At 42.5% G+C, this 12,946-nt stretch overlaps 1 protein-coding gene across 2 annotated transcripts in view; it reads left to right on the top strand.

Annotated features, from left to right (window-relative positions):
- The window catches only part of kcnh5b (potassium voltage-gated channel, subfamily H (eag-related), member 5b), a 167,061-nt gene that overhangs the window by 44,626 nt on the left and 109,489 nt on the right, over positions 1 to 12,946 (top strand). For both annotated transcript variants that reach the window (XM_074692016.1, XM_074692017.1), the window contains exons 7-8: positions 8,626 to 8,783; positions 11,290 to 11,561. In XM_074692016.1, coding sequence (XP_074548117.1) covers positions 8,626 to 8,783; positions 11,290 to 11,561 — 430 coding nt within the window. The remainder of the gene's footprint in view (positions 1 to 8,625; positions 8,784 to 11,289; positions 11,562 to 12,946) is intronic.

The raw sequence follows: 12,946 nt of genomic DNA, 5'->3' as shown, positions 1-12,946 counted from the left end.
GGTGCTGACTGAGGACAGTGTGTGGGCGGCTTTAGGTGCAGCCTGAAAGAAAACAGCAGAGATTATTATAGACGTATGCTGACTTGAATTCCCCCGTTACCGCCTGCCTGCGATGGCTGAAGCAGGCAGGGAGTATTTTTAGTCTTAATGCAGGTTTGAAGCGTCTGCCAAGCCGGTGACACGCTGGCTCTGCCAACTCACGGACTCTAACACACATCCATATTCATGTCCTGACAGGAACTTACAAGTCATTACGCTCAGCGACGGATAAGTCGAACCACGGTCAGGTTTCTTCTTTAAGTTTTCTGTGAAGTTATTTTCTACCTCTCCACCACACAGGTAGATCATCTCAGTGTTAGCTGCACTTGAAAAAGCCCATTAACGTCTCTAAATACTCATTACCAAACGTTCAGCTCCCTGTGAAACGTGACCTGGCCTGTAGTCTTTCTGCTTTGATCAAACCGTCATTGTTGGTGTGTAAGTGAAGAAACATTTGACCTTCTGTTCATTAAAAGAAAAGAAAAAGATCAAACACATCAAAGCCACAACGCTACTCCTTTTGAAGACTTTCCTAATTGAAGAAATTAATTACAAAAGCAAAATTTTCTTTACATGATTATAACCGTCAAAGCATCAAAACAAACACAAAACTATTTGAAAAAGAGAAGCTGGACTAAAAGACTCAAACTCTTTCCCCTGTAACACCACACTATGTAAAAATGCCAATGCATTTTAATCAACCCTCCATTTGTAATAAGTGATGCAATATGTAACAATTTATTGAATAATGTCTCAAAGTTTATCACATATTCAAGAATGTAATTACAAACTGCAGTGTTTAAACATAAAGCGAAAATTAATACATTATCACATAATGCGGCATTACACCCCCTAACTCTAAACCCTAAAAACTAAATGAACCTTAAACGTCCCATCACCTGCTCCTTTCCTGCAGTTTAATCTGGATCATTGATGTCTTCATGAAATGGTAGTAACATGTTTTGGTCCAAAAAGCCAATAAATCAAGCCCAGCAGCATTGTTTCCAGGCTCTCATAGCCCCTCTGTTCAGAACGCTCTGATTTAGTGGGCGTGGCCTTCATATGTAAATGAGCCACCGCTGATACCACCCCGCTCTTCCACGTCACTCAGAGCGGCGCCACGAGCTCCGAGTGCACAATGTTTAGAAAACAGAGAAGCTCGTTTACCGTAACATTACAGGCTAAAACAACAGGCTAACTGCAGCTAAAGTTAGCATCCTGAAGCTAACACAGAGACAGGGGGGACACTGAGGAAAAGCTCTTCCATCTGCTCCACAGCACACAGCATTTAAAATACTCACATTTCCAGGGTCCCAGGTTTGTTGGAGGATGGTTGGTAATGCGCCTGGATTCCGGACCAGTCTATTGGCTAGCCCTCTGTTGGACTGTCCAAAGTTGGAAAAGCAGTCGGCCATGAAGTGACTAGCACACACATGCACAGTTTTACTGAGTGTAGCTGGAACATTTCCTGATAAATGAACTCTAGACACTTAGTCTGTCTTCTTCTGAGATGGGAAGCATGGAACTATGTGGCTGTTTACAGCCAAAAACAGAGCAGTGATGGCTCTTCAACTTCAGCATTCTCCTCCAGGAGGATTGGGGGTATCTGCTCCAATGGACCAATCAGGTCAGACTTGCTCCTGATTGGTCGAAAAAGGGAATCGCTGACGTCAGCAAATCCCCTAAAATCCAAACAGCTGGTTTTAGGTCAGGATTTCACATTAACAAGCTCTACTAAGAACAGGTTTGGTCATTAAATATCACATTTTGTGGGCTGGGAGGAAAGACAAAGACCCACACATTTCACTAAAAGACTTAATAAAGTGATTTTTGCATCATATGGGACCTTTAATAGTTTCACTCAGATTGTGTGTCTTTTCACAAGATTGAGTTTATCCATAGAAGTGGTTGTTGTATATTTTGATAAGTTACAGCTCCATTTACAACAGTTCTTGGGTTTTTATTTGGTGAGAGATGAAGAAAAGATCCATTTAAATTATCCTGGGAGAAACTGTGTCACTGGAGTGCAAAATAAAAAAGTTAGTAGTGGTGAAACACAAAGTACAAAATGTTAGTGAGTAAAAAACAAGACACATGGCGAGGTGTATTAAGTAATCCAAAGTGTTGAGTGGGGATTGTCCAAGTGGGAGTGGGTGGTACTGAGGCAGTCTGGGTAAATGTCAGCCATGATTGTTGGTTTGGTTGTTGTTGACTTCATAGACTGGTATTTAGAAGTTTCTGGGTTAGAGAAGGTGAGGCAGTGATTTAATGCTCAGTACGAGCAGGTGATGGAAAATCAGATGTAGGAGCTTGTCTCTGCTGCTTTCTGTTGACTTATCGGACAAACAGTGTTTTCAGTATTTCTAGAGCAGGCGCACCCACTCAGTCCCAGGTCAGGAGCAGCGTCAGCAGAACGGCCGCGGCTAAAAAACAGCAAACAGTGATGTAACTGTGCATTTGTGTTGAACGCAGGGAGGAGGGGCATATGTAGGTGTCAGTCACTGTGGGTACCGGTGCCACCTGCTGTCCCAGAGCAGCCAGGCGAGCCGCTGGGAGCTCACAGCGAGTGTCTGCAGGCGCTGTGGCAGCTCAGAAAGGTCTAATCCAGGATGACCTTTCTGCATGGCGTGCGTGTTTCCAGCAGAGCAGCCGCAAGGAAGCAGTGTGGCGTGAAGTCAGGGGAGGAGGAGGAAGGAAACAACGGGAGAGGAGAAAGTGTCTGCAGATGTACAGTGGGGAAAATAAGTATTAAACGCATCAACTTTTATTTCCAAACATGCAATTCAAACCAAATTTCTACCCGACATTAGTTTTAACTCAAATAATCCACAGTCAGGTGATTGACTAGGCCATTCTAACAGATTGATTTTCTTTTTCTGAAACCATTTGAGAGTCAACTTTGCCGTGTGCTTTGGATGGTTGTCCTGCTGGAAGGTCCAGCCACGTCTCATCTTCATCATCCTGGTGGATGGCAGCAGATTCAGATCAAGAATTTCCCCATACATGGCTCCATTCATTGCTCCGTCAGTTATATGAAGTTTGCCAACACCATGAGATGAGAAACAACCCCATGCCATGATGCTTCCACCTCCAAACTTCACTGTTGGTGTAGTGTTTTTTGGCTGATGTGCCATTTCTCCTCCAAACATGGTCTGTAGTATGACAGCCCAAAAGTTCAGTTTTGGTCTCATCTGACCAGACAACATTCTCCCAGTATTCTACAGGCTTGTCAAGATGCTGTTTAGCAAACTCTAAACCAGCTTCAACATGCCTTTTCTTGAGGAATGGAGTCTTGTGGGCTGAGCGTCCATAGAGGCCATGGCGGTGGAGTGCGTTGCCTTTTGTTTTCTCTGTAACAATTGTACCTGCTGCCTCCAAGTCTTTCTGGAGCACTTTCAGGGTGGTCCTTGGCTGGTTGAGTACTCTTCTGACAATCTTTCTGACTCCCTGGTCAGAAATCTTCAAGGAGCTCCTGTGCGTGGCCTGTTGATGGTAAGGTGGTGCTTCTTCCACTTGTGAATAATGGCCCCAACGGTGCTGACTGGAATATTCAGGTGCTTTGATATAAGTCTGTAACCAGCTCCATTCTGATGCTGAGCAACAATCAGGTTGTGAATGTCTTCAGAGAGCTCTTTGCCTTTACCCATCATGAGGTGTGTGCTATTTAACTGCTTGGTGAAAAAACACCTTTTTTATAGGACCATCAATTTGCTCTAGCCCAGCTGATGTTGGTTTGCATTAATTGGAAGTTCAAGTAATAATTACTGACAGATTTCAGGTGGTATGGTGCATTTCCTGTCCAAAGTATACAGCCTTTCCATGGTGTGTTCAATACTTTTTTCCTGTGTTATCGTACTTAATTCACCATAATCATTATTTATGGACCTGAACGTTGTGATTTCTTTTCATGTGTGGATTATTTGAGTTAATACCAATGTCTGGGAGAAATTTTGTCGCTGATGCATGGATTAAAGTATGAAATGACGGGATGATGGGATTGAGGAAACAATAGATTAACAATATGTCAATTTGCTACCTCTGATATTTGGTTCAGCTTTCTTAATCTAGTAATCCCTGAGATGAATCAAAGTTTGTGTTTGTAGACTCTATCAATCCATCCTCGTGCTGCAGACTCTGGATTAAAATCGTGCCCTTTACTTTCACTCCTCCTGCTCCGGGCTCCTGCTCCTGCTGCTGTTGAGTGACATTTTAACTGAACTGAAGCGTGGCACTCCTTTGCTAAAAGCTGAGGCATTTTAAATGATTTAACGCCTCCTGGATTGAGTGCTGAAAACACGTTAAGCTCCCAGCGCTGCCAGGAACATGCAACAGTGCTTCCTCTGCTCTGGAAATAATGAGAGAAAGAAGCGGCGCCGTGAAAGGAGCTTCCCGGTGGACGTGTAATCTCCGTCTGTACGCCGTCTCACTCCGCCGGCCTCTGTTTGGATAAACAGGTGCTTATGAGTCCTGATTTTACATGCTTTACGTGCTCTTGACTCGTGCTCTTTTCATCTGTGCCACTCTGTCCTGAGGTGGCTTCTTCTGGAGGGATTTACATACGAGCTGGGAGCTGGTCTCAGGGGAGGCCTTTGAAGCTGTGGCTGGTGAGAGGTGGAGAGGAGGCCGAGTCCAGGCAGAGGAGCAGGGAGACAAAAGTTCAGGACAAGTCAAGATGTAAGAAAACAAGTGTTACTCAACAGCAACAGCAGATTGTGGAAAAGAAGGAATCTCAAAAGAATACTCAGAGTTTTTAGATTTTCAGATCCGCTACCGAGGTGTGATATTTTCGCTAACTTAAAACTTGTTTATTTTAAAGGTCCCATACTCTGCTCCTTTCCTGCAGTTTAATATGGATCATTGATGTCTTCATGAAATGGTAGTAACATGTTTTGGTCCAAAAAGCCAATAAATCAAGCACAGCAGCATTGTTTCCAGGCTCTCATAGCCCCTCTGTTCAGAACGCTCTGATTTAGTGGGCGTGGCCTTCATATGTAAATGAGCCACCGCTGATACCGCCCCGCTCTTCCACGTCACTGAGAGCGGCGCCACGAGCTCCGAGTGCACAATGTTTAGAAAACAGAGAAGCTGGTTTACCGTAACATTACAGGCTAAAACAACAGGCTAACTGCAGATAAAGTTAGCATCCTGAAGCTAACACAGAGACAGGGGGGACACTGAGGAAAAGCTCTTCCATCTGCTCCACAGCACACAGCATTTAAAATACTCACATTTCCAGGGTCCCAGGTTTGTTGGAGGATGGTTGGTAATGCACCTGGATTCAGGACCAGTCTATTGGCTAGCCCTCTGTTGGACTGTCCAAAGTTGGAAAAGCAGTCGGCCATGAAGTGACTAGCACACACATGCACAGTTTTACTGAGTGTAGCTGGAACATTTCCTGATAAATGAACTCTAGACACTTAGTCTGTCTTCTTCTTAGATGGGAAGCTTGTGCAGGGAACTATGTGGCTGTTTACAGCCATAAACAGAGCAGTGATGGCTCTTCAACTTCAGCATTCTCCTCCAGGAGGATTGGGGGTATCTGCTCCGATGGACCAATCAGGTCAGACTTGCTCCTGATTGGTCAAAAAAGGGAATCTCTGACATCAGCAAATCCCCAAAATCCAAACAACTCGTTTTAGGTCAGGATTTTACATTCACAAGCTCTACTAAGAACAGGTTTGGTCATTAAATATCACATTTTGTGGGCTGGGAGGAAAGACAAAGACCCACACATTTCACTAAGAGACTTAATTGGTGTGAAAAGGGCTTCAGAAACTAGACTCTACTCGATCTCAGCTAAGCCGCTAAGCCACCACCCCTAGACGCTAACTGGCTGTTGTAGTCAGAGCGACTGTTTCTTTATTTCCAAACAAACCATATTTTTACAAACTCATGATAAACTGATGTCAGATTAGGGCAACAAACTCACAGGAAACAGACTTCACTACGACTCATAGCATCACAAGTAACGAGACAGTTAAACCATGAAAAGCTAATGTTGAGCTTATATTCAGGTATTCAGAAGCTATATCATGTAGCTTCTGAATACTGTAACGTTAGCTTATATGTCCAATCACTCATGAATGATCTGTCACAGTCAACTGAAATTTTATGATTCAGAATGACTTGTGGTTTTATTATTATTAAAGTTGGTGACGGCTTCTTTCTTAATTTAAAGTTTGCTTCCTGATCCTCATTTCCTCCAGTGATAACTATCAGGAGTGCTGCTGAGAAAAAACCTGGCTGTGGTCATATTGCAGCAACAGAAACTAATCAATATCAGTGAAGGTTGAATCCAGCCTGAACCAGAGAGTGAAGATTTCTCTCAACCTGTGGCAGAAAAGAAACTCTCAGGTCTGTTACCGGGGGTCAGAGGAGGTCAGAACAGGAAATAGCGCCGTGTGGAGCTGGGTTTCAGCTGAAGACGGAGTAATGGAGGCTGTGAGTGAACGTCAGGACGGAGGTGAAAGCCGAGCTGAGGCTGAGGAGCTTGAAGGAAGCTGCAGAGCGAGCACCACGCCTCGGCCTCAGCAGTCTCCTGTTTTATTACATAACAGCAGAGCCTACATCATTAGATAACCCTGCAGGCGTTCATCGACTCCTTCTCCCTCCCCGCGCTCCTGAGAGAGCCAGATATTCTTTAAATGTTTGTAAATATTGAGCTCCGGACTCGGTGGTGTTAGACCTCTGCTGCTCTGAGCGCTCGGCTTTCTTAATTGTGTTAAAACGGATTGTGGAGAGCGTGCCGACGCCTCGGGGTGCTGCGGCGGCTCCTGTGGAGGAAAACAATCACTTTTATATAGTTTGAGCTTCTTTCTCAGCTCTTTGAGGAGGTTTGTGGTTAAGAGGAGGATTATAAAACCCAGGGAAGCTGGATGATGTGTGACGGAGACGATCCACCTTTAACTTAACCCTGATATTACGTTAAGGGTCAATTTCTGTTTTCATGTTGACCAAAGTACCACTTATCCTTTCTTTTTCTTCATGAAATGTTGTGACTTTTCCTCATGTAGGGTCATGAACTTGTGTGTAAAATCTGGACACTTTAGTGTGTAGTGAAATGTCTGTGCAGTCTGTTTACAAAAATGATGTTGTGGGTCATTTTGACTCGGACCCTTTAATATTGGTAAGTTAACCGTTCAGATCCAAATAAAGATGTTTCTGTGATGTGCTTTGTTTTGATGGCCAAGTTATTAGGGTCCTCGCCCAAAGGAAAACAATACTGCGATTGCCAAAAAATCCGATATGATACCAAACTTGACCCCCAACATCCCATTATTTGCTCTCTAGCGCCACCTAGGCACACTTAAACAGCCCTAGCGGCCAGTAGGAATGTTGTAGAGAGATGAAACAAACGTCAAAATGTTCGTCTGATTGAGACGCAGAAAAAAGGAAGGGGCACCACAGCCCTATCTCACACAGGAAGCCGGCAATTTGCCTTTCAAAATAAGATTACGTCACATTTTTAACCTTTCTGCAAAAATGATCTTCTCTGAAACCATAAGTGGTATCAGCTTGAAAATTGCTGAGATGACAGATTAGACCCTGCTTTACAAAACTTATTATGGAAGTTGTTATTTTGGACCCTGTTTTCTTTCGGTGAGCCCTTAAAGTCGGTGAACCCCACAAAAGCCCTCCCTCCATTAGAATCAATAGGTTTGGAGCCTCCACCTCGTGCAGGCTCCCGCATTTGGGCTTCTAGACAAAAAAGGAAAAGTTGTACAGCTTTAAAAATGACATGAATGGATTCCTGACAAAATTTCCTACAAAAATGTCATATTTTCACACAGATTAGATCAACATTCTGGCCTATATGATGAGTTGTTTCTAAACATTTCACTCACAAGGGGACAGTAAAACCATTAGGATCCCAAACCGCAGGAGGGTTCAAAAACACTTATTTTCAAATGTCTGGCATTTACAAACCATATGTTTCATTCAAAAGCTGTAAAAAGTGGCGGTATCGTCAGATTCTAAAATTTCCGACGGTCCCCGAATGTATCACACGTGACGTCAGCAACATTCCGAAAAACGGCGGGAAAGAACGATGATTTTTGTGAGACTGCCTTAAACATTATGTTTATTCACTCGTCCTCTTTGAAAATTTGCAGAAAATCAACCCTTGACTATAGCTCAATTCTGTAAAAAACAAATAATTCTACACTCTTTGCTGCTTTAAATAAGCCATGAATCATTGACATATGTCCTGTATTTCAATTTAAAGAATTCTTTGAAAATTGCCTTCTATCTTCCTGGTGTCATGTTTCAGCTTGGGGCTGCTCTGCACCAATGAGCAACAGTTTGTTTGTTTAGAGCTTGTAAAAATGAAAACACTTCACTCACCTTTGATCCAAGACTTCAATAAAGTGTTTTGTTCATAGTTATTTTCATTGTTTTAAAGGAAATATTAAGAAAATTTCAATGTCTTGCTTGGGAAGACTAGTTTTTGTTTACAAACCTGAGGACATAAAGACATCAGCACTTCTTCAGAAACCAAATCTCTTTCTCTTCTTCTCTCTTCACTTCTATACACCCCCTCCCTCTGTCCTTCACCCCTCATTTCCCCCTCCTCTGTCCTCCCCTCAGGGCATCAGCAGTCTGTTCAGCTCCCTGAAGGTGGTCCGCCTGCTGCGTCTGGGCCGAGTCGCCCGGAAACTGGACCACTACCTGGAGTACGGAGCAGCTGTTCTGGTCCTGCTGGTCTGCGTGTTCGGACTGGTGGCTCACTGGCTCGCCTGCATCTGGTAAACTCTCACTTTCTGGAAACTTCTGCGCGGTTTGGAGGCTCCTGCTGGCTGCTGTGAATGAAGTTGTTTTCCTAACTGGTCCTAATTGGTTCTGTGGGCTAAATGCTGCCCTCCCCATCTGTGCGTTACGGAGCATCTGCTGCTCCTGCTTCACATTTTTATCCACTCTCACAACATCAAGTGATTTACTGATTAATACATACCCACCAGCAAATCATTCCAGCTGCCTGAGCACAGAAATAATCATCTTTTGCTTCATTTTTTATCCTAAATACTCACTGACATAAAAAGAAACCCTCCTCCTGGTTTCTTGGTTTCCTGTTTTGAGTCTACGGTCAGTTTAACTTCTCATATATCACCAAACAGAGGAGCTAATTTCATCCCACAAAGCTGCATTAAGAATTCACATTAAGATAAACCTGTTGAATTAATTACCCTAATAACTAAACAAGCTGTGACAGAGCGAAGTGGAACCCTAATGTTGTTTATGCTCCTCAGACCGCTCCTGCATGAATGATTAATGCTTTAATAACCAGATTTAAAGTGGGCTCCAGCAGCCCGTCACATATTTTTAATGCAAAACTCCAACTTTATGTTGTGCATTAATGATAAAAGGATTAAGAAATCTTAAACCTGCTAATGGGGGAAAAACAGATGACTGATCATTTGTTTTGCAAATTAATTTTTTTGTGGCAACTTAATTGCTGCCTGGATTGTCTTCTGGGTTCATTTACATGTCACACCCAGTGGTCGGGGTCTGCTTTCAAACTAAAGCCTGTGTTGGACATTTCTGACAGGAGCTTGAAATGAAATGACTCATTTCTGAGCTGTTTAGTTGAAGCTGCTGTCTCTTTAAGATGAACCCCCTTCTCTTTGATTAGCTAGACTTTTTGAGGCTTGTCTGGAGGCAGAGCTATAGGCAGACCTTGGTGTTTGAGGCCCACCTCTTCTTATTTAATGACCTTATCATTTCAACAAGTATCTTAAGAACATCTCATAAATATCTCTTAAAGATCTTGTTTTGACTTCCTGTGACAACTTCATAAGGATCTTGTATGACTCCTAAGGATCTAGTTCTTGTTTGTTCTTGGGACAATCTCCCAAAGATCTCATGATGATCATGTAGCGACTTGGTGATAAGTCATTTCAAGATGTTCTTGGAAAGATTTTGTGAAGATCTTGTGATGATCTTGTTATGACTCTTAAAGATGTCATGACAATCTTGTGAAGTTCTTTGGACAATCTTGTTATGACTCCCAAGGATGTCATGGCTATCTCTTGACAATCTTGTGATGATCTTGTAAAGATCTCGTGGCAACTACTGAAGATAATATGATGGTTTTGTGACGACTTGAGAATATTTCGTTGAGATTTTGCAACGTTCTTGTGAAGATCTTGTGAAGATCTCTTGATGGTCTTGTGAAGGTCTCATGATGATCTAGTAACGATCTTGCAACAGTATCCTGAGTAACTCATGGTAATCTTTAGATGACTTAAGAATATCTTGTGAAGATCTTGTAAAAGTCTCATGACGATCTTGTGACAATCTCATGATGATCTAGTGACGATCATGCAACAATCTACTGAAGATCTCAGTTATCTTTTGATGACTTGGGAATATCTTGTGTAGATCTCTGTCTATAAAAATCTTAAGATGATCGTGTGACGATCTTGTGAAGATCTCGTCAAGTTCTCGTAATGATTTTTTAAAGATCTTGTCAAGATCTTGTGACGACTTTGTGACAATCTCAACTGATCTTGTGATGATCTTGGGAGGATCTTATGGCAGTCTACTGAAGATAACATGGTTATCTTGTGATGACTTGAGAATATCTTGTGAAGATTTTGTGACGTTCTTGTGAAGATTTCATCAAGATGTCAGGACGATCTTGTGACAATCTTACGATGATATAGTGACAATCTTGCAACGATATTCTGAGGATCTCATGGTAATCTTTAGATGACTTGAGAATAACTTGTGAAGATTTTGTCAAGATCTCATAAAGGTCTCATAAAGATCTTGTGAAGATCTTGCAAATATCTTGTGACAATCTTGTGACCACCTTTTTAAGATCTTATGATCTACTGATGATCTTGCAAAGATCTTGTGGCAATCTACTGAACATCTCATGGTAAACCTTTGATGACTTGAGAATATCTTGTGAAAATCTCCCAGGGATCTTGTGACGATCTTGTGAAGATCTCTTGACAACCTCCTATGGTGATCTTGTGATGACTTGAGGATATCTTATGAAGATTTTGTGAAGATCTTGTGATGAGCCCATATTGTTTTTTTTTTTTTGTTTTGTTTTTAGAAACAGTGTTTTGATCAGTTTACAGACAGATTCATGGATTTCTACAACGTATAAATTTGTGAATTTTTTAAACTCTGCACACACTCATTCTGAACATCCAGCTATTTTTCTTCATAACCATTTTGAAAACAAAATGGAAAAAGCAGAAATTCCCCTCAGGTCTAAAATTCAGGTTTTGTCTCCTGCAGGTACAGCATTGGGGACTACGAGGTCATCGACGAGGCGACCAACACCATCAAGATGGACAGCTGGCTCTATCAGCTCGCCATCAGCATCGGATCACCGTACCGCTACAACGCCAGCGGCTCGGGCCAATGGGAGGGCGGCCCTGGAAAGGACTCTCTGTACATCACCTCTCTGTATTTCACCATGACCAGCCTGACCACCATCGGCTTTGGAAATATCGCTCCGACCACGGACGGGGAGAAGATCTTCTCTGTGGCCATGATGATGGTGGGATGTAAGTACCAGGTTTTCAGCTTCTGTCGGATCCTTCGTACCTGTTTGTTGTTGATGCAGTTTGGAGAGTGAAATAATCCAGAGCTCATTTTTATTCATGTCACTCTGCTGCTTTGGATGAGGTACACAGGAACGAGAAACCCACTGTGGGAGCTGCTCTCAGGAAATTCAGCCGGTGGAGTTTTTATGATGCCTCGATGTTTGATGCAGAGCTTTGTGCTGTGTGGAAGTTTCTCTGCGCGCTGCTTTTTAATGTATGGAGGATCTGGATGCTGCGCGTTTGATCCTGAACCGGGGTCCGTGCTGGATCAGCTCAGAGAGATTTGGGGCAGGAAGCAGAGGTTTGATACAACTAATTTTTTTGGTATTGTTCATTTTGGTTTGTAAAGTATCTCAGTGGAAGAAATGAAAGAAGCGTTGTTGTTAATTTAGTTTTACAGCATTCAGAGGCGGCACACGGCGCGGCACACGGAGCAGCACAGCAGGGGGCTCCACACCCGTGATGAAAGCTGCAGATAACTGAGCAAAATAACAGACGAGAGCGTGCGACAGACATGGTTAATTGCAAACTGAGCCCCTGCGGTTAATCTGAGGAATCATCTGAGTAAATGAGGGAGCAATAAGAAATCTGTGGTTAACCGTGAGGAGGTGAAATAACCTGGCGTTGGTATCTTACCGTGTAACAGGTGTAAATTTACTCAAACTAACATCCTAATGTGAGGAATTTACTGAACAGATATTTGTTTCTAAAGACGTATGATTAATTAAAAATGTGGTCAGATAAAGCCACAGCTCTAAAAATTAATCTGTCTTGATTGAACCGTACATGAGGGGGTGATGATTGCTTTGTGGTTAAACCAACAGACCACCTGGACTTTTTTAGGTTCTCCTCAAGAGAGTCAGAAATCATGTCTGAAAAGCTTGTCTTTTCTTCTTTAAGTCACGTTTGAATTTTTTCTCTTGCTCAAATAGTTGAAGAGTTACGGTAATGAGAATAGCTTGTGTCAGTAATTGCCTGTGGTTAGTTGCTGCTGCACATGGATTTCTATGCACAACCATAGGGAAGGGTACCATTCACATCTGAAACAATCCAGTACCAATGTCTGGTGCCTGGCAAATGGTATCGGTACTCAACGGCACCAATTTTTGGTACTTTTTTTGTGTTTATGTGGTGAAAATATCAATTTGTTTAAGAATAACATCTTATTTTTTTCACTCTAACATAATTATTCTTCAGTATATAACCTTGAAATGCTGTGTTCATGTTCAGCATGGGAAATCTCCTAATCTTCCACTCCCTCACAGTCACAAGGACGTGTTTAGGTACCTAAACATGGTACCTTTCGATTTTTTGTGTATTGGTACCCGGTACTTTTGACCAAATTC

This window comes from Halichoeres trimaculatus, unplaced genomic scaffold (genome assembly GCF_033239565.1).
Source record: "Halichoeres trimaculatus isolate MK-OKI-2021-1 unplaced genomic scaffold, fHalTri1.1 fHalTri1_scaffold_17, whole genome shotgun sequence".
NCBI classification, from domain to species: Eukaryota; Metazoa; Chordata; class Actinopteri; order Labriformes; family Labridae; genus Halichoeres; species Halichoeres trimaculatus.
The sequence above is the reverse complement of the archived record's forward strand: the minus strand, read 5'-3'. Positions and strand labels throughout refer to the sequence as shown.